Source organism: Lucilia cuprina, chromosome 2, assembly GCF_022045245.1.
Source record: "Lucilia cuprina isolate Lc7/37 chromosome 2, ASM2204524v1, whole genome shotgun sequence".
In the NCBI taxonomy this organism is placed as follows: Eukaryota; Metazoa; Arthropoda; class Insecta; order Diptera; family Calliphoridae; genus Lucilia; species Lucilia cuprina.
This window is the reverse complement of record NC_060950.1, coordinates 52,229,822-52,252,222: the sequence shown is the minus strand read 5'-3', so window position 1 is coordinate 52,252,222 and position 22,401 is coordinate 52,229,822. Positions and strand designations below refer to the sequence as shown.

The 22,401-nt window shown below is 29.8% G+C and overlaps 1 protein-coding gene across 7 annotated transcripts; it reads right to left on the bottom strand.

Annotated features, from left to right (window-relative positions):
• Window positions 1–2,222: 2,222 nt before the first annotated feature.
• On the bottom strand, window positions 2,223–22,082 carry LOC111676643 (sodium/hydrogen exchanger 6). Of its 7 annotated transcripts, none has more exons than XR_006940872.1 (15): window positions 21,449–22,082; window positions 19,391–19,515; window positions 19,141–19,332; window positions 18,501–18,790; window positions 18,177–18,318; window positions 17,676–17,984; window positions 17,500–17,611; window positions 17,260–17,413; window positions 17,138–17,189; window positions 16,690–16,722; window positions 13,465–13,586; window positions 11,717–11,825; window positions 11,497–11,634; window positions 10,319–10,499; window positions 2,223–2,462 (listed from the first exon to the last, which is right to left on the bottom strand). XR_006940872.1 is itself a non-coding variant. In XM_046950789.1 (14 exons), exons 1-14 carry the CDS (start codon window positions 21,744–21,746, stop codon window positions 2,385–2,387), a joined length of 2,154 nt encoding a protein of 717 aa, XP_046806745.1. In that variant the 5' UTR covers window positions 21,747–22,082; the 3' UTR covers window positions 2,224–2,384. The 7 variants fall into 7 exon arrangements, 5 of the variants coding, with proteins under 5 accessions (XP_046806745.1, XP_046806752.1, XP_023293377.2 ...); XR_006940874.1 differs by lacking the exons at window positions 2,223–2,462; window positions 10,319–10,499 and adding exons at window positions 5,448–5,850; window positions 10,897–10,984; XM_046950789.1 differs by lacking the exon at window positions 10,319–10,499 and having other exon boundaries at window positions 2,224–2,462.
• Between the last annotated feature and the right edge of the window lie 319 nt (window positions 22,083–22,401).

Sequence of the window (22,401 nt, the reverse complement as noted above, 5' to 3'; positions counted from 1 at the left end):
TTCTGTTTTCGAGGATGATTTCCAATACATTTTTCTTAGTAAAAAAGATGCAAATAAGGAGGTTTCTCGTAGTTTATTCTATGAAAAACAGGTTTATTCGAATAACTACGACATATTCTACACTGAATTCAATAGAGGTCAATTACGGAAGACTGTTCCCTACGACCTCAAAGACATACAGGTTTCAGAGTCTCGAGTTGGACATAACGTACATTAAGGCCACCGACTTGAGAATGACTGACCGCATCTTGAGCGGTCACACTTTTTGTGTTAGTTTTTTTTAACAAAATGGGCGTTACTCTGATCTATGTGATTACTGTAACGTGGTGAAGGATTCATCACACATTGTCTTGAAATGTGATAAATTTTCACATGTAGGTAGAAGCTTCTCGACTTTGACCAATTTCCAATCGATTATTGTTTTCCTTCTGGTGGAAAAGTTAGAGGGAATCTAAGGTAATGAATTTCATAATGTCAAGTTTTATGTCAGTTGCTTTGACTTCTGGTAAGACAACTAAAGTTTCGTTGCTATCTATAATATAACAATCAGTTGTCAGTTGCCAAAATTAAATTACAGATGGCAACTGGCAACTAAAAATTTGTGGTTACTGGAATGATTTTTAAAGCAAAATGTGTAGAATTTGGTAAAAAAATAATATTTTATTTTTAAATAATGTTAATTTAATGGCTCCAAGACACTCTTATTAGGTTCATGTCATTTAAATAGGTTCATGTAATTTGTTTAAGTTTCCAGAAATTTTTTAACAATATACTAGATCTTTCACTGAAACCCTCCAGGGAAAAACTTTACATATTGTGCTACAAAAAGTACTCATGTACAGGACTTACGCATTGCTCCAAAATCACTTGATTACTTACCAGATAAGTAAAGATTTTTCCTGGGAGGATTTCGGTGATTATTCCATCCCCAGCAATAACTTGTATTTAAAATTAAATAAATTTAAAATTCTTACTTGTTGGGTAAAAAACTGTTCGACGATTAACAAATGTCATTTTCTGTTTTAGTTACTCAATGCTTCATTAACAAGTGATATTTTCGTGCTATTTAAAATGGTTTTACCAGAAATGTAAAAATCAATATTTGTACCAAAAACTTCTTATATCGACTGGGGTTAGAACAACTAACTAATTCCTTACTAGACAGCAAATCTTATTAAAAAAATATATTATTGATAACGACAACTCATTACTAAGTAATGTATGAAACAACTACATTATTCATTATGCTATGTATACACGGTTGTTAGATCTTACAACGTTGGCGGAAAATGTCTAATAAGACCTGGTTCACACTTGAAAACTTTTTTTGAGAAACTTTTGATTTTGTGTATGGGAGAAAGAGATGGTTGATATTTCTTTCTTTTTCTCTCACACACAAAAATCAAAAGTTTCCTAACGTGAACCAAGTCTAACACTGCCAACTTTCAAATTTTGTTTTGCAATATTGTGAGTAATGCTTTTTTTTGACAACGTTGCAAAAGAAAAATTGTAAGTTCAGACGATTGTTAGATATTTTCTACACATTTTACTGACAACGTTGTAAGATCTTACAACCGTGTATAACGGCTTTTAAGAAAATTTGAAACATTTTACTGGACTGTAGAAATTTTATCAAGTCAAATACATTAAATTAAAATTATTTTTTATGTTCCATTTATTTATGTTCTTTTAATATAATTATACGAATAAATTAAAATATGTGGCAAAATTTTGAATATTTAATACAACAATAGCAACAAATCGGAATTATTTGAATATTTTTTTAATATATATTGTAAGTGACAATTAATTTTAAAAATTTACATTTTCGTACTTAATACAATACAATTTGAAAAAACTGAAATTACAAGCTTAATTTATAAATAAACTGAAAAATGCTAATTTCATTATTAATTATATTAATTAATCATTTAATATGCACTTATACTACAACTAATTCATAGCTATATGATTTGATATAAAAAAAGTTTCATTATTATTTTTTTTTAATTTCATGTATATTTAAAAATAACTATATTTTTAGTATATATGTATATTTATCTTATTGTTTGTTTTTTTTTTATTTCAACATTATTATTAGTTTTATTTGTTTTTAAGGATTAACAATTTATTTCGTTTTTTATCTAAATATTTAAATTTTGTATTAGCAAATAATTCTGCATACATTGAATTTTATATTTCTATTTATTAATATTATTAGTTTGTATATAGTATTATAAGTTAGCTAGCACACGATTTTATTTAATATTTTAAATAAATTTGTTATTTATTAAAAAAATTATATTATTTATATAGTTTTAGTTGTTTGGAATTTATTGTTTTTTATTTTGTTATTTGTATAAAAATTTATGTTTACCATTGTTCTATAAATTTTTACCATAAAACCCTAAAAGTCTAATACGTGTCGATACGGGACTTTGAACATGTTCCAGAATTTCCATCTTCAATGTTAAAGGGCGAAAGAAAAGACAAAACAATAGTTTAAACTAGTTAAGTATTTGTTACATATTTCGCTATTAACAGGAGTTAAATTTTTAGAGACACATACATAATATAAAAATATATTTGACAAAATGTTAGTATGTATTCGTTTTTAATAAATTTTAGACATTTTTTATATATTATTTTATATATGACAAGCTTGAAATACGAAATCCTTGTTTACGACAAACTCACAAAGTGTCCAAAACTATAAAGATTACAGGTGCTGTTTTCTATCGGTAAATAAGGACGTTTAAAATTATGTTTTGCTATAATCTCAACTAATATACAAGAAAGATCGATTTATACAGATGTATTTCACTCATTAGACATTCAAGAAAAGAACGTGCTTTATTTTTAAGACGTTCTAAGTAGTTAGAATATTTGAGATTTAGAGTCTAGTAAACTCCGTGTAGTGCAAATTAAAAAAAAATATTTCTAATAAATCCTATTTCTAATTTTAATTATGAGTCTTCTGCACTTCAGAGATGTGCTCACTTTCCTTTCATACATGATACATTCGTCGAGAGAAATTCGTACCCTACACGCGACTTTTCTAAAAAAGTATTTTCTTACTCTCACTTCCGATCAGTTCCAAGTAATTTTTGTATCTATTTCGAGTCATTTGTGGGTCGAATAATAAATTAGTCATTTTTGAGCGTTTTCGAGGTAATCTTTAGGTTTGTTACAAAGAAATACAATAACATAGAAAACTGTTTTTTGATAGATAATTTGGTTTTTATCGCTTTACTCGCATTTTTAAAACAGTTACCACTGTTAAAGCAGTCTTTTCAGGAGGGCCAATTGTATGGGGACTATGCCAAAACGTAAGCCGATATTGCATATTTTAAATACCTATAGGTAATGTTTGTGCAAAATTTCAACTCTCTAGCTCTTTCCGTTCGGACTCTATCGTTTATCAACATACGGATATGGCTAGATCATCTTAGAATTTAATAAGGACCCAGAATGTACACAAATTTGTGGGTCTTTTACCAATATTTCAATGTGTTAAAAACGGAGTGACAAAAACAAAATATACCCTCTTTTTTGATGAATAACAATCATATTTTAAACACCAGGATGATCTATTTTCAATTTATCAGTTTTTAATCATCGAGAATAACTACAAATTTTTTAAGGGCGCAACTTATTGATTACTTTTAGGTCATCAAATGGATTAAAAGAATGAATTATTCAACAACCTCCCAAAGGCTAGCTGGGCAATATCGCGTCAAGTGAGCTAACTTTTGAAATCGATGAAATTTGCACCAAGGTAAAAACTAATGGCTAAAACGGCAGATTTAGCTCCAGATTCAGGACATTTTCTTTTTGAGCTAAAATAAGGGAACCTATTCTACATTTCCATTTGAATCGAAATTTTCTCTGTTTGGCAACTTTGGTATTCTGCATTTCGATTTGACTCTCCGCCACATAAACAACAACTTACAAAAACGTAATTACGATCGAAATACAGAATACACACAATCGTAAAGCATTAAAACGAAATGGAATTGCTTGTTCTTCTTTTTCTTACGATGCAGTTTTTTGTTGGAATACATTTTTTCGATCATTGCGTAACTGAATGCGTAAACGTAATTGAAATGCAGAATAGGGGCGAAAGTTTTGTTCATTATGTGTTCATTTTATTCATTAAGTGCTAAATATTGAAAATATAAACAAATAATTTTAATTATGCGACTATATTTTATACTTCGTATAACTGTTTCCAAGATCTGCGTTGTTTTATATTGCTTGATTTCGTTTAACTTACCTCGTCTGAGGTTATGTTAAATTAAACTGGCAGAGACCAAAATTTTTTTTTATAATTTGTTCAGTGCCCTAACTTCCTATCTGTCCTTCTGTCCTGAGGCGCGAAATGTGGTAATACTCAATTGGTAGATACCCGGGTATTTTGCAAAAATGTAAGATTTGTAAACCAATTTTGCATTAGAAAATCATTTGTGGATTCTTTAGATTCAAGGTTGGGATCTAAAGAACACTTAATTTTCCATTTAAAATGATATTTATAAATACCCCAATAACGTATTTATCAAAAATTTTCCCAACTACGGGCAAAATGACTTAAGTTGAGGATTGTCAAATACCTATGAATTTTGTAATCCCTGTGGACTAAAAATTTGAAGAAGACGAATATGGAAAATCAAAATGATATAAAAAGATCCAATTCAGGACCTAAATAACCCAGCGGAAAGTGTTAATTTGCTATCGAATCATGCGTTGTCGTCATACTCCAATCGCGAGCAAAATAGTACAGAGGTATCTTTGAACAACAAAGTGTCAAGTGTGCAACAAGCTTCTAAATTCTTAGACAATAGTAACAACATCATAGCAAATCCTTAAATCCCTAAGACAAGTATTACTTCATACAATGCAATCTCAAATCAGAATCAAACAATTAAGGGTGACAACGTTAAGCACTATATTACAAAGAGAGGTTCGGCGAAATCAATCAATCTGATCTATTACCTAGATGCGCGTAGGTAAGCGATAGGCTAACGAATTTAAATAAATATGTTATATAAACTTGACAACTTTTTTCAATACAAAAAAAGGTTAGTAATAAATCAAAATCAAAAATATCATCAAAAATATTTTTAGTTAGTAAATAATGTTAGTATTTTTTATTTAAAAAATAAAAATTTACTGAAAACGAATACATTTGTATGAATGTAAAGCATTTTTTTTTAATTTTACATTTTAATTTATCAAATATATTTTTAAAATATGTTTTAGTTTATTAATAATTTTTATTTAAAATGTTATTGTTTTCTTTAATATATAAAAAACATGGAAAGCAAATTATAGAAACAGAAAAATTGTATATATTTTAAAGGATTTAGAAAAATGAAAACAAAGAATGTAGAATAAAAGGAAAACAAATTAAAAACATTAAATTTTTGATTTATATTAAAACCCTTTAATTTTCAAGATTTATTTAAATATATTTATTTTTTTTTAATGTGTACATTGTTAAAGTTTCTATTTAAGTGTTTTCATATTATTTATTTTAGACTTTTTATAACAAAATAGAAAAATAAATAAAATATCACACCCAATTGTATTTTTTTAAGTATTCAATTCTCACTCTAATTGAACTTAATTAAATAATAAAGTATTTCTTTAAAAGCAACTTAGTTTAAATCACAATATTTAGGAAATTAAAATTTTAAAATCATATATAAATAAATAAAAAATATAACAAAAAAATAAATTTTTTATAAGAGATTCAAAAAAGTTATTTTAATTAAAACAATAAAAGATTCATTTTAAATTAAAAGGAACTTGTTAAAGCTACAAATGACAGGTGCGTAAAGGATTATCAATCTGAAAGAAAACAAGAATATAAATAAAAAATAACGTGTTAAATAATGCTTTAAATATTTCTAAAAATAATAAAATTACAAACAAATTATAAAACAAAAAAGAGTTGTGTATAATTGAATATAATACTTACTTTAATTTATTAAAAATGACCAATAAAGGATAACCAAAACTAGCTTATAAGCATCTAATTTATGTTAGATTATTTAGTTTTCTTTCAGATGGACATGGAAAATATTTACAAACTTTTGCCTATATTCTGCCCTAAACATCTCAACATGCCTACATGCCAGGTAAATCTGTCGAGAGAACTTTAAATTCCCTTGTGGTGTACATATATTTAAAAATTCATAGGTTATAGGTAATTTTACTTTGGTTGCTTTTCTTGACATCGTAGACGCTTTTAACCATGTAAACTTTTAACCCATCTGTCAATCCCTCTGAACCAATCTACTGAGAGTTTTCTTGCTTCCCCAACAGATTATTGTATATCACAATAATCTCTAAAAGAGCCATACGGGGCACTCCTCGACGAGGAGTGTTTTCTCTGTGAAATATGGGTATAAACGGACTAATAGTAAGACGTAATGCACTAGGCTTCAAAACGGTTACACTGATAATGTTGCAGCAACGATAACCGGCACTCTCTTGAGTCTTTATCTTATAGGTTAAAAGACGCTCTAAGAATTAGGAGCGTTAATTGTAATCTTAGTGTAAATCCTAGAAAAACTTAACTTGTATGTTGTCTTGTAAATTCAAAATTCCACAATTCTCACCCGTCTACATGGTCAGATATCGCAAAATACCTATGCGACATTCTTAATAAAAAACTGTCTTGCGGTTTATATGTCTGTCGAAAGTCTATTGGCTTGCACTCAGGAAACATATGACAAAATATTTTACAGTTCAAGTTTTAAATCCATAATTTGTGTTTATTATATGGGCGCCTCTTAATGAGATGGCGATACATTCAACGATTTCCTTTCTACGACTTCTGTAGAAGCTGCCATCTCTGCAAAAATATGCTACCGTCTTCCAAACTGAAGTCCATGTATTAACGAAATGTGTAAGCTAAATATGAATAAAAAAGGCACCAATAGTGGTAAACATATTAACCAACATCAACCAACATAAGTAATAAGGTTAAATCTAAGACCGTATTGAACGTAGAGCATTAAACGAATACTGTCCCAAGCAACATTGGACGTGCGTGGTCAGGGGAATGTAGAGTAGAGTGAAAATCTAAATCACATTCTTCGTAATTAACAGGTGACATTAACTGCCCTACTGTACAGATTCTGCACTCATTGTACCACTCCATTGTTTTTCTCTCGTTCTGGTCTCATTTTCGTTATTCCAAGTATTTGTAATTAAGGTTAATTTTCCTTATACAAAAAGTGCATTTTTTCTTTGCCAGTTACGCAGAGCATTTCACTGAAAGTATTCCATGAGGAATTGGGGGTTTATATTATATCATATGTGCACTTTTAAGCTCAAAAGCTTGAATGGCTAGTCGTAAGAAACTAACCTGTCTCCTTAGCGATAGTACAAAACGCCAAGAGTTGCCTGTCAAGTTTGCGAAGGTCCTTATGAACGTACAAACTCATGAGAACAACATTTATGATAAGATTTTAAACAACATATTATGACATATGGTATTTAGGGACAATGCGAATATTTCGTTGGACTGACTCACAGCCAGTACTCTGAACGCGCAATGGCAGACATTAATGCCAGAATTGTTGACCATGAACCGATTGTTATCTTGGGGTGTTTGGTGAATTGTATTTACGCTTATATTATAAAATGAGTTTTAACGGATTTACAGCAGATATCAAAAAGATATGGACATTGTCAAAAACTCAAGGTTCGATGAAACGATAAAAACAGAAAAATTAGGGTAGCCAGTAATATCATATCTAAGGCTGTTAATAAGTTCTGCAATAGTAAAGTTAAATAGACTAAAAAGTGTTTAAATGATCATCCCTGATACATATTGGATTGAACAGAATTAATATAAATACTTTATTGGGATTTTAACGGATCAGTTTCCTTTTAGAAATATTACTAGTAAAAGGGGACAATATTATACCGAAATTCTGCTGGTTATGGGATTAATTCCTAACAATATATCTGTAATTTTGACTTTTCTTATTCCCCAAAAATTTTTGAACAAGTTTTGAAGAATTCCATGCTGCTTTTTCAACATCGGGTAACAGACACTTAAATTTGTTATAACCCAAAATGTTTCTTATTTGAGGACCCACAAATATCCCTTCTTTTAATTTAGCATCAGAAAGACTCGGAAACACGCTGCATAAGTATTGAAATGCTGACTTTGTCTTATTTAAAGCTTTTACGAAATTTTTCATTAAACCTAATTTAATCTGGAGTGGCGTCAAGACAATTTTTTGTGGATCAATACTTAAAAATACCACATACGTAGCACTTGTTGTCTTTATATTTAATTAGTTCAGTTAATTTACTCATTTCTTCAAAGGTTTGCAATTTACTGCATGTCCTATTGGAATGAATGTATATCCATTGTGCAATATGATAGCTTTAAGACATTCTTTCGAAGAATCGATAAAATGACGCCATTCTTCAGAGTTATATGTTTGTTTCATTTCTGCAAATAATTCATTAACATCATGACAGTAACTGAGTAACAAATATTATTTTCGGCAATTCTCACGTACACAGCCCGATCGTAGAACTCATAGATCAAATCATCCACAAGGAATTGGTTTTCGTCACAAGAGAGCTCATAGGGGAGTAAGGATAAATATGGGCCTATCCTTACAAATATTGGTAGAGGAATTAATGTAGACGTTCAAAGTTATTTATGTAGAAAAGTGAATTTTGACCTTCAAGACATTTTCTGAAGGGGAGTTTGTATGGGAGCTAGGTCAAATGAGGCCCGATCACTATAAAAACCAGTAATATCATTTATCGTTAAAACTATGTTTTGCAGATTTTAGTTGACATAAATGTACATTTAACGTAATTATGAGCCTAAAGTACCGATTCGGTTTTAAGGGGGCTAGGCGAAATGATGGACCGATTTCAACCATTTTCAATAGCGTTCGTCATTGAAGAAAATAGTATGTGCCTAATTTTATTAAATTATCTAGAAAATTGCGAACTGTAGCGAGCGCACAATGTTAACATGGACACAACGACAGAAAGATAGACAGACGGACATAGCTAAATCAACTCAGAAAGTGATTCTGAGCCGATTGGTATACTTTAAGGTGGGTCTAGGACCAATATTTTTGGGTGTTACAAACATCAGCACAAACGCATAATACCCTCCCCACTATTGCAGCGTATAAAAATAATAGCTTTAAATTATTGTCAATTTCACGTTAAAAATGTGAAGTGGTTTCATTCTGAAAAAGATGTAATTTTCCTTTTATTAGAAAAGAAAATTAGGAATGTTAATTCCACTTTCGATCGGAATGGAATTCTGTGACAGGCCTGTTTGGTTTGGTGGTTTAGTAACTGGTAAATCTTCAGAATGGGGTATTGGTTTCGTCACTGATGAAACGTTGGCTTATTTTTTATTGTGTTTTTTGTATTTAGAATTGAAATCAAAAGCTTTTGTTAAGTAAAAGAAACAATCCTTTGTGTAGTTAGATGGTTCTCTCCACATCATTGGTCTGCCAGGAACTTAGTGTCGGGTAAAACAAAACACTTTCTAGGACACATTTTAAAATTTAATCGCGATTTATTAACGTTTATCTGTACTTTTAAACAATATTTATTTTTCACTCCGTCAATTTTTTTTTGGAGTTTGTCAAAAAATACAACTCTGAAAGTATCTAGTAGCTTCGCCAGAGTGTTTTAGTATCCAAAAACGAGGTAAATATTTAATTACCACAATTCGGCACACTACAGTATGCATTAGTAGTACTCAGGGCAGGTGAAAAATGAAAACCCATATATCTCAAAATTTTGACGTATCGGTGAGAGACCAAAAATGAACTCTATTATCTCACTAAAATAAAAAATTCAATATAAGAATTTTTTGTCGGCCAGTGTAATGAAGACAATAAAAGTTTGTTAATTTCCTTAATTAACCTTAATTTTTGATGTTTTAGCAGAAATTTAGAAATTTAGATAAATTAAATATTGGTCACTTTTAATTAAAATATTTCAAAATAAAATGTATCTGTTTTTGTTCTTTAGATCGGTTAATGTAAAGATAACGTTAGAAAAACTTGGAAAATCATGCAAATTAATAAAAAGTCTAAACTAAGTAATATACAGAACAATAAAGTTTAATAAAAAAACGTTTAAAGATTTGAAAAAATTGTGTCATGTTTATGTAATAATGCGTGTTTAAGAATAAGTATACATAGGGAAATATTCCAAATAAAAGTACTAGTAATAGTAACTTAATGTCAAAACATCTGAAAAATGTATGTGAAGGACAATAAGTAGAGCAGTTAACAAAAAAAAAACCAACCTTTTCTTTTACTAGTTTGTGAAACTTTATTGTTTTTATCGTTTTGTTTGTTTTTAACAATCCTTTGATTTCAATGTATCTTTTGTCTTTATTTAATTTTTCTTACATTTTTTCACATAAAATTATTTGTTACCACAGTAAGATCGGCAATTATTTGATTAGTTTCATTTAATATATTTGACTTTATAATATCATATAAATAAAACATTGTTTTCATGTTGGAGTTTTTTTTTGAAATTCAGAATGTTAATAGTCAAAAAGTAATTTTTTATAGTTGTTATTGTTTAGTTTAAGAAGTTGTTATATGTGATTAAGGTAGTTTAGTTTAATGATTAGTAAGTTTTTTTTAATGTTTTATTTTAATTCAGAACAAATCCACCAAAAATTAGAACGAGATTTAGAGAACCAAATGAAATTTTTATAGAAAAGAAGAAGAAAAAATAATTAAACAGTTGTTTATTATAATTTTTATTTTTAAAATTTCAAAGGCTTCATATAAGTTATAAATTTATAAATTTTGATCACAACAGCATGCAAAAATATGAATAAAATAAAATATATTTAAAATAAATACCTACATCTTACGTACATACATATTTACAAGTTTTGTTTCGTTTTTTTCTTTAATTTGTTAATTGTTAACTACATTGTTTAGTTATATATTAACTAAAAATAAATAAAAAGAAAATTACAAAATTAAACAAAATATTAAATAAGATTAATAAATAGAAGTTAGATAGGTGTGACCGATTGGAAATTAGTTTTTTTAATATAAACAAAAAGTTAAACATATAAGACAAAGCTTTTAAAGTGAAAATAAGAAATAATTTTGATACAAGCCATTCATAGAAAGCCAATTTGTTACCAATTGTTAACAGTTATAGAGTTGTAGACAAAGATTTTTTTTAGTAAGTTTAGATAGTTATAAAGAGTTTTTAGTTATTATTATTTTTTTTGTTCTTATTCAGAAAGACTGTAAGTAATTTGGTATGATGTTTTAATATTAAAATGTGTTATTGTTCATTAAGTTGTTGCAATTAATAGAATGATTTTAAATAATAGAATGACTAGTAGAGTTGTTGTAGTAGTACAACATGTGTTTTTGGTATATTGGATCATTCACAATTTTTGTATCTAGCAAGAGTACTACGATTATCTGCCGTAAATAAAATACTTACGCGATTAATCGAGTTACGGCGAAGATCACCTGTCGCGCCAGTAACTGAGCCTCCACCACTTCCGCTACGACTACGACCTATATCATTGTCGTCTATGCAAATATCAGAATCTGAATCGGTACGCCTTAACCCACCATCCTAATGTAATGTAAGCACCATAATGTAATATTTACAAGGTCACATGAAGAATTTCATAACAATAATTAATAATAACAATTACCTGTGTCAACTGTTCGGTGGTTGTTAAAAGTCGTGCCACAGGGTTACAACACACCGGCAAGGTCTCTAATAAAGTTGGTCTTGAATGTGTTAACAATGGTTTCATATATCTAGAAATAAAAAATAGAAAAAAAAAGAAATAAATAATAGAAACAATAAATTACAAAAGCATTTTGAAATATAAACATTTTAAATAATTCATGATGATTTCTAATCATTTTTATGTTTTCAATGCTGTTATCTTTGGTTTTCTTGGGATTTGTAGATTCCAAATGTATATTTATTCTGTTGGCTTAAATTTTTAGAGTTTTATATTCGACTATGCGCTATACTCGTAATTCTAAGCCACTAGTGTGCGTTAAAGTCATTTTCTGAGGGAGACCTTATATGGACCGATCTTCATAAAATAATGTAAATAGATTTTTGTTCGTAAGAAACATACTTATATCGAGGATTACTTTTAGAATCGGTAATGATTGTAATCCAATCCAGGCCGAAATATCGGCCATAAAAATGACAGTCAAGCTGCAATTTAATCCATAACAGATGTATACTCTACATCACGACTAGTCCAGGAATGTCGGACATCCTGAAATAGCATGGCGAGACATTCAAACATCGTACTCGTATGGGTACGTGGACACCGGGACTCTACAGGCAATTGCATCGCTGACGAGCTCGCGAAGCGTACTTGCCTTCCCGACTCGGACATAAACCATTTCTGCGTTACTCCGATAGGAGTATGCAAAAGACTTATGGATAACATGTTTAATGAACTCTCACAAGCAAGATGGGACAATGAGCCAACTTGTACTCAGACAAAGAAGATATGGCCAAAGCTTGATAAAGAGCGCACGGATCATCTTCTAAGATACAGCCAAACCCAACGCAGCAAAACTATAGCTGTCATCACTGGACACTGTAAATTCGGTAACCACGCAATGCGACTTGAATAACCTTATAATGACTACAACAGAAGCTGTCAAGATGAGGAAGAAGAGGAATCAATAGAACATCTTCTTTGTCACTGTCCGGCACTGGAGGACATACGACTTCGGTATCTGGGACATCGATTTCTGGAGGATGTTATCATAGTTATCAGGGACTAAAATAGATAACCTAAACGCATTTATCAGGCATTGCGGTTGGTTTGACGAGACAAACTAGAGTTTTTTTATCTCCGTCTTTCAGTATCTTCTACTATTATTAATACCCCCATAATTTCTCTTCACTATCTCTTTTAACATAACTTTGTATGACCTCTTCCTTTTTTCTTTTAATATATTTACAGGTATCACAAAAGGACCAAAAGGACCCACGTGTGCATCTATTGCTGCCTGAACTACTAATCAACCTACTTATATAGAATTTCAACACTAAACTCATAAAGTAATTTTTTGGTGAGGACCATATATAAGGGGTAGGGACAATTATGGACTGATAAAATTTGGAAGAGAGAGTTTGACTCATATAAGACTCATTTATGACGAATTTCGTCGCTATACTCGCATTTTTAAAATAATTATGAGTGTTAAAGTTTTTTTCGGAGGTCATTCGTGCTTTCAAAAGACAGACGGACAGACATGGCTAGATCGTCTTAGAATTTAATAAGGACCCAGAATATATATACTTTTGTGGGTCTATGATCAATATTTAGATGTGTTTTAAACGAAGTAAAAAAATTAATATAAACCCTTATATTATTTGATATTGGTTATAAAAAATAACAATATAAATTTTAATACTTACTTTGTATCAAAGTTACCCCACAGTCTGGCAAGAATGGCTTTTTCATTACGTCTACCATTGCTACCAATGCCCGCAGCGGCATTATTTTCCATATCGCCACAATCCTGTAAATAACCATCAGACTATTTTTAAATATTATGTTGATTCAACACTTAAAGGATACCATTAAAAATATTAAAAAAAATATACAACAATTACAGTAATAGTACTAATCTAATTAAATATTGTCTGCAATAAAATGTGGCTGTGTTATAAAAAAACGTAAAATACATACTTATGTATATAATAAAATTTGAAAAATATGTAATTTCACCTTAAATTCAATGTCCAGATATTATTTATTATAACAATATATTGTTATTTAAGGCCTTATTCATAAATAATATTTTATTTTATATACAGTTTATAAATAAAATTTTGTGTTATAAAGCGTTTATAAAATAAAATCTTGTTTCTTAATTAAGGGTAATACAACATATTGTTGCGATAAAATATCCAGTTATTAAAAATAATAAAAATGGAGTTAAAAGATCATTTTGAATAGAAAAACAATACGTTTATAGGTATTTTTCTTTCTATTGATAAAATGATCTTTTTGAATAACATTTTCATTCACTTTTTGTGTTCAATGTAAATCTTGTTTTTAAAAAATACAACAACTCTGTTTGTCTAAATGATGGAAATGATTTTGTAAAATAAATGCATGATGTTTTCTTATTATTGATTACTAATAACACTGTGCGACAAAAAACTGATTCGATTTTTCTGGTAGGCGTTGTAATGCATATTTTTTTCAATTTGCATTGAGTTATGGATAATTTTAAGGACATTTTTAATTCAGTATTTTATATAGGAATCGTTCTACTTATTCATAATTGTATTGAAAAGATTCGTTAAGAATTGTACGAGTTATTATACTAATTGAGAACGTTATAGTCTGGTAGATCGGAGGTGGTAGGTTCGATTCCCACCTAAATCACTGGTTATAAAGCGCACAACTGGCCCGATATAGGCCTAGGAGTATTTTATCTTAATTGATGTATATCCTCCCTAAAAACTACATAACCATAAAAATAAAAATACTGATATATTATTATTACTTTAAAATCAATTGACTTTTTTAAAGTATGCAATTCCTTTTCTTTAATCCTCTGAGATACTTTTAATCAATTAATGGACATGTCTACTTCAGAGCATAAAGGTACGAACAACCTGCATTTGGACTGTAACTCAAGATTTAGAAGATGTTTGGCACATTTCAAATTCAGACTCCTATTGTACTCTACCAGAAATCTTTTTTACTAGAAAAAAAAAACAGAAAACTTCTTAAAAATTTAAATAATAATGTAAATAATTGTAAAATTCTTGACAAGGTTCTAAGGAGAATGTCGATCCTGATAACTGGATCGCTGGGATCAACTTCGACGAAATCCCTATTTGTGCTGCTTAAAAAAACAGAAAACTTCTTAAAAATTTAAATAATAATGTAAATAATTGTAAAATCCTGGACAAGGTTCTAAGGAGAATGTCGATCCTGATAACTGGATCGCTGGGATCAACTTCGACGAAATCCCTATTCGTGCTGCTTAACTGGATCCCAACGAAATTGTTGGCCTGAAAATAGCACTCGCGAAGGCATTCAGTCTGAATGCAATAAATGCATGGCCGTACAAACCGATAGTATCTACCGGTAAATATTGATTACTGCGTACCCAAACCCTTTCTCCAGAGAAGTTCAGCTTCATCATCTCGGAAAATGCGGGAATACAGAATTGGAATCAGTATTACTTTTAGTATCGTTAATGACTGTAATCCAATCCGGGCCGAAATATCAGCCATGAAAAGAACGGCAAACTGGCTATGGTATCATAAGATATCGAACAGAGATATACTAATCTTTACCGACAGTCAAGCTGCAATCAAGTCCCTGGCAGATGTATACTCTACATCACGACTAATCCAGGAACATTCTTAAATAGGATGGCAAGACATTCAAACATCTTACTCGTATTCAAACATCGTACTCGTACGTAGACACGGGGACTCTACAGACAAAGACCATTTCTGTGGCACTCCTATAGGAGTATGCATAAGATTTATAGATAACATGTTTTATGAACTCGCACAGCAAGATGGGAAAATTTGATAAAGAGCGCACGGACTCAGCAAAACTTTAGCTGACATCGGACGACACTATAAATTTGGTAGTCACACAATGCAACTAGGATTACCTTATAACGACTACTGCAGAGACTTTCAAGATGAGGAAGAAGAATCAATAGAACATCTTTGCCAATATCCGGCACTGAAAGACATCCGAGTTCGTTATCTGGGACATCGATTTCTGGGGGATACCTCGGAATTATCAGGGACTAAAATAGATAACCTGAACGCCTTTATCATGCATTGCGGCTGGTTTGACGAGATTAGGACTGATTAGTAGCTTTTTTGAGTCCAATACTTTTGTTCATAATCTATCTGTCTATCTTAATCTCCGTCTTTTTTAGCATTTTCTACCACTACTACTACTAATATCTTCACTATTGTCTTTTTACCATAACTTTCTATGTCATCTTTCTCTTTTTTTAATATACTTACGGGTATTACAAAGGGACTAAAAGGGCCCACGTGTGCACAACTAAGACTTCCGTACCAATATTCACCACCTGGTCGATCTTAATTAATCTTAATAGTAGTGTCTTTGTAGATGAAACCTAAATTCTGCCTGTAAATATTATGGGTTATCTTTGATCACCAATTATAACCGTTGAGCAAGGTCCTGTTACTACAATCAAGCACAAATTCCCAATAAGAAAAAAGTATCCAAAGCAGGGAGCACTAGGTTTTAGGTTCTTCAATACAGAATATGAAATCATATTCTAGCAATCAATTGCGTGAAGTTGATTAATAGATAATAAAGATTAGGTGAAGTCTTCATATTTTCACAATACAAAATATTTGAAATAAAAATTTGAGTGCGGGTCACCGACAACAAAGTTATTTACAATATATGAAAGTAAAGCAGACTTTCTTGTTAAAGAATTGTGCAATAATTATTAAACTGTTAACAAACAAATTAAGTTTTTGCAAAAACAAAAGTTGACATTTTTAAACCAATTAAAGAACCCTAATTGTTTGTAAATTTATGTAATAGTGTGCTAAAAAATTAAATAATAGAGTATTTTACACATAAATTTGAAAAATGATGATAATATTTACACATACCGCGTTTGTTGTATTTTCCATTGAATTGTAAACCTTTTTATTGGTAATTTTTGCATACAAAAATGTTGAAAAAATATTGAAAAAAAAGGAAAGCAATTTGTTTTTAAATATATAAAGAAACAAATATTGAAAATTTTGAATGCTAAATAAATATTGAGAGCCTATATTCAAAGCATGCAAATCTTCTCTTCTACATGTATATGTCCATCTGTCTGTCCAAGAAAATTTGTAATTTTGTTCTTATTTTAAATATATGTATATGGGCTCTCAATATAATAAACAAATTAAGCAAATGATTAAAATAATAAAAGAAGCTTGCAAAATGCATTAAAAAACTGTACACAACATAAATTGTCACGATTAAATATAAGAATAAAACAAAGGAAATCTACTCTAGAATCATAAAAATAAATACGTGTTTAAATTAATTAAAAAGAAAAATACTCACACTGTGAATCTGATAATTATTTAATTGTTCAGTCTCTTCATCAACACCCACACTTAATAAATGAGAATATAATTATTATTTAAATTTAGTAATACTTTGTTGAGAAACATTTAAATACTCACGGTATCTTGAGCCAGCTCAATAGAAAATTTGATGCGCCACCCTGTATAACAACAGTAAATATAACAATTAAAGATGTTGCTGTTAACATTGTTTGACGAGCCTCTGATATGGTATTACGTATAGCTAAGGCAAATGACATTGCACCTCGCAAACCTTAAGAATTTCAAGCAATATAAACATAATTTCGAATAGTTTCTTCCATATATTTAATAAAAAAGCATGGCTTATAATTTACTCACCAGCAAAAAATAGCATGTGCTGGAAATTAGATGAAATTTTTGGATTTCGATTTAAATTTAACAGCCATGATAAGGGATATATGTTAACAGCGCGTCCGATGGCTGCACATATCTATATTTTATTAATGAAAATATGTTCAAGTAATAGTCTTTACTTTAAAACTAACTTTACTTACAAAACCAGTTATTATGAATACAGCATCAAAGTGGTGTTTGGGAAAGGTGAACATAGAAACACCAATATATGAAAATATGAAATTCTCAGCTAAGAAATTTAATAGTTCAAAAATTTCTTTTGTTCTTGTGCGAGAATTCTCCGACAAATTATTATAGGTGTAATGTGCCTGACAAATGCCACAGAATAATACAGCTACCACACCAGTTAATTCAGAAGCTTCCGCTATAAGAAAAGTACTGTAGGACATCAAAACGAATAACGCCGATTCTAGTAGAGGAAAATCTCGAACTCGAGTAAATTTAGTCAAGTGTGAAACAAGTTAAGGAATAGCATATCTACAATAAATATTAAATAATATAACGTTTCAGATGTAGAGTTTAACTGATAATTTTGGACCTAAAAGTATGACAGAATTGTATAGAATCTAATATTTGTTAAAATACGATTATAGCTAGTGTAACTGTGGTAATTATTGTGTAAAAAGTTTAAAAAAGGATATCAATGCTGTAAAGCAGCCCATTAAAGCACCAATTAATAATGATAACATGAATATACCAAAGAAATCGCTTAACGCCCGGAAGAAGGCATATGTCTCGAACTCCCCAGTGCTTGAATAGTGTTCTCCATAATTTTGTATTGCTCTAAAAAGATAGGTAGAATTGGAATTATTTTATTTTACAAAATTAAACAAAGTAAACCAAATGAACAAAATATTCAAATTTAACATAATTTTTTTTATAGATATTGTGAATCCTAGTTTAATTTCATTTTTCTTTAGATCTTAATAAACAACTAAATAAAATTTAGTTTTTATCAAACTTACCCACTTAATACAATCGCTACCGCATCATTTAAAACAGATTCACCAAAAACCAGCGCATAAAGATTAACATCAACATGTAGATCATGAAAAATGGCTAGTATTGTTAGTGGATCTGTTGGCGAAATCAACGCTCCGAAATACAGTGTGTCCAGAAATGTAAAACTGCTGCTCAGATATGATGGCATCAGTTTCACACAACCGTACATAATGGCACCTATTAGGAACGCTGATAATGTTGTGCCTAATATAGCAAATGTTAAAATAGCGCCAAGATTACGAAAAAAATATTTCTAAAAAGAAATAAAAATGTATATTAACATCAATTTATTAAAAGAATATGTATGTATTTACATTAGAATGCCACGATTTTCGTACATTAATATCGTTTAGCAACATATATTTTTATTTGTCCGAAGGAGAAGTTATGTTATCAAAGTTATAATTTTATTTAACATAAAGGACAATCGCATAGAAAGGGTATCATTAATGGTATATGTAAAAAGAAAATACTAAATTTAACGACATCTTTCTTAGCAATAAATAATGGTTGCTAATGTGATTCATATGAGCAATACGTTTGTTAATACATTTTTATAATAATTTTAATATTTACCGAGGCACTCTAATGTATTTGTATTACCTTTTTTAAACTGTAGCCTGCGTGAAATATAATAGGTGGTAAAATTATATTGAAAAATATTTCTGGATCAAATGTTGCTTTTAAATCGATTTCATTCTCAACTACATCATAAACTTGACTACGGAAAGTATATGCATACGTTTTATTTTCTAAAGGCTCGCTATTATTTGGTGGTGTTAATTTGCCAGGAAACTATAAAAAATAATGTCATTATTTATACGAATAAGATGCGAGTACAAAATAAACTCACTTGTAACCAGAGTGTATCTGGAGGTAGCGTTTGATTGAATTTCGAATTTGGATCAGGTTCAACTTCCAAATGTACAAGTGGTTTTGATGAAGCTGAATATCGTATTGCAGCACCCACAATTAAACCTGTAACAAACATTTGTTAAAAATTACTTTTTAAGCATTAGAAAAAACATGTTTAAAAGCAACAAAAACCTTTACTTTTAAATAATTTAAGAAAAATTAAAAATATGGCATAGAAGATCGGTTCAAGGACATAATATAAAGAATATAGCAAAATGTTTAATACAATAAAACGCAAATTCTAAAAGCTATGAAGCCCGCCAAAGATGAGAAAAGAATACGGTGATTGGCCAGGAAAAATTATAGAACTTGTTCAAAAAATAACTAGTTCTAGAACGAATGCAGAGAGAATCACTTCAGATTCTTAAACAACAGCCTTGGAACTAGTGATGTCGCAACTACTACTGGAACCCGATCCTCGGTTTTCAAGGAACTATCATTATTTCTGCATAAAATTAAACTATAAGGAGTTAAAGATACCCTAATTGAATTGTACCGGGAGACGAGAAAGTTAGCTGCAGATTTCTTACAACCTGTGCAATAATTGTAGATATGTTTTCTAAAAAATTGTTGTACAATAATAATAACAATAATTCCTTAACAGTTTCCCAAAATTTGACTTAATCTAAATAATTTCGACCAAAAAAACGCTAAAAAAAAATTAACTATTTTTTAAATAAAGAGTATACGTTCTTTAAAGCTTCTCTAGAACAAATTTCGAGGCTGACAAATTCGAACAAAAATCATTGATTAATGAATAAGTTCCATAACCGTTCTAAAGAACGTATGTCGACTCCATAACGCTTCCTCAGAATCAGTTCCGAAGGTGACAATTTCGAACAATAATCATTGATCTTAATGCCAAAGTAGAACGAATTCAGGCTATAATCATGCGTTCTAGAACTAGTTGCTGAACTAATACTTTTTTCAGGGTGAAAACCAATTTGTAAATAACATGGTAATGAATGGTTGCGGATCATTGTATTAGGAAAAGGTTTGTCAACGAATGCCACCGCTAGTAGACATATCGTGTCTACTAGCGGTTAGTGGAATTTAAGGCTATTTGAATATGATCTCCAAGTGCAGTTGCACTTTCTTATTTAAGTGTTGGTTTTTAAATAACATGCAACAATTTAAAATTCTTTTATACTTAATAAGTCTAAAAAGCTTTGTATAAATGGTTAAATTAAAATTTGTATATCTTCAGATCATGACATAATCGACTCAATAAATTTATGACATATTTAGGTGTTATACTACTATTTTGAGGTGGCGGATATGAGGGTACTGATTACAGTTAAATTAATAACACCAAAATTTTCCAAAAATATATCAATGTCAACAGTAAAAGTTCACTTTTATTTGCAATCTTTGCGTATATGTTGTTGAATGTAGCATTTTTTCTAAACTTATTATTTAAAAAAAATTGCGACAAACAACAATACAACACGATTTTGAAGTGGACATATGGATATGTACATATATTTATATGCAGTAATATTTAAATACTTAAGAATTTTTATTAAATATAATAAAAACCTGTAATATAAAAATAAACTCATCATTTTAATACCTTTACAGTAAATTACGACTTAAACTTTTTTCATAAAAAGCAATTCTAAATTTCAATTAAATCCAATTGGGAATTCCCGTATACAAAGAGCTATTCAACAGGTGAATTGCTTAGTTCAGAAGAAAGGTTTGGAAAATACACCAAAGCAAAATGAAACAATTGGACACAACAATAAAAATTATATTAATAAATTGATTTGTAGTTCTCGGTGACAACAACACAATACATACAATACTAATGCAAGAAAAGCCACTTTAATCACAATTTACATTGTGGTAGTGCTTTGAAGGTGATAATAATATGAAAACAACTAATACACTCCGTAATAGGTGTCTACATACATAAATATGATTGCGGGTACAACCCAAAGGGTGGACGACTTCCCGTGTTAGAAACCAAACTTTTACAATAGTTTATACATACCATATATCACAGCGAGGCCAGTCTCATGTAACCATGAGACACGATGATGCTTAAACAACCATATTGTCAATACAGTCAAGGTCAACAGGAAGGTGTAGACAAGAAGGTTAAGGCTGTCAATGCGATGCGTTAACGTCGCCTTCGCGTCAAGCGCGATGTCTGTAGCAGTTGCATCACAGCAACTGGTACCAAAAATCAAAACAAGTATTACTGAATCCACCAAAATTGACCGGCTAGAAATGCCGGAGATATATTGATTAATAACATTTTTATTTATTTTTAGCCAGTGGAACACCATCTGTAGCTAATTTTGACTGGGCGCAAATGAAATTCAATGTTAATTAAATTTCTTTCTACTATATTCTTTTTACACAGGCACAATTATTGTAATAATCGATAATTATTTTGGTTTGTATTTTCTTTTTTTCGTTCGTTGATTGTAACAAACAATATGTGTATATTTTTAATCTAATTTACATTCTATTCGTTTTGTTTTTAATAATATAATTCACTGATGACAAAATATTTTAAAATATTAATTTTTTTAAATAATTTCACAATTTTCTACAATGTAATTTGTTTGTTCTTTTGTTTTCCACAACTTCCCTTAATAATATTTACGATTCATTTGTTGTTGTTGTTCGACTGGCAAACAGATACCTGTGCCAACAAAATTAGAGGTTGCGGCGTCTGTCTTTAAAAACTTTGGCGTTTTTAATTATTTTAATTATAGCAACGGTATAATAAATTTTAAAAATTTTTAAGCTGTTCTGCAGGTGCTATATCTTAATGAATAAAATATAGTTGAACATTTCATGCCATCTTACCCTGAATAATATATAAAATATATAGCATAGTTTATCTGCGGGTTGTTTCTTGTCGAAATTTAGATCTTAAATCACTGGAAAATAATACAGTGTATTTCCGGTTTAACGAAATATATAATGTTAGGC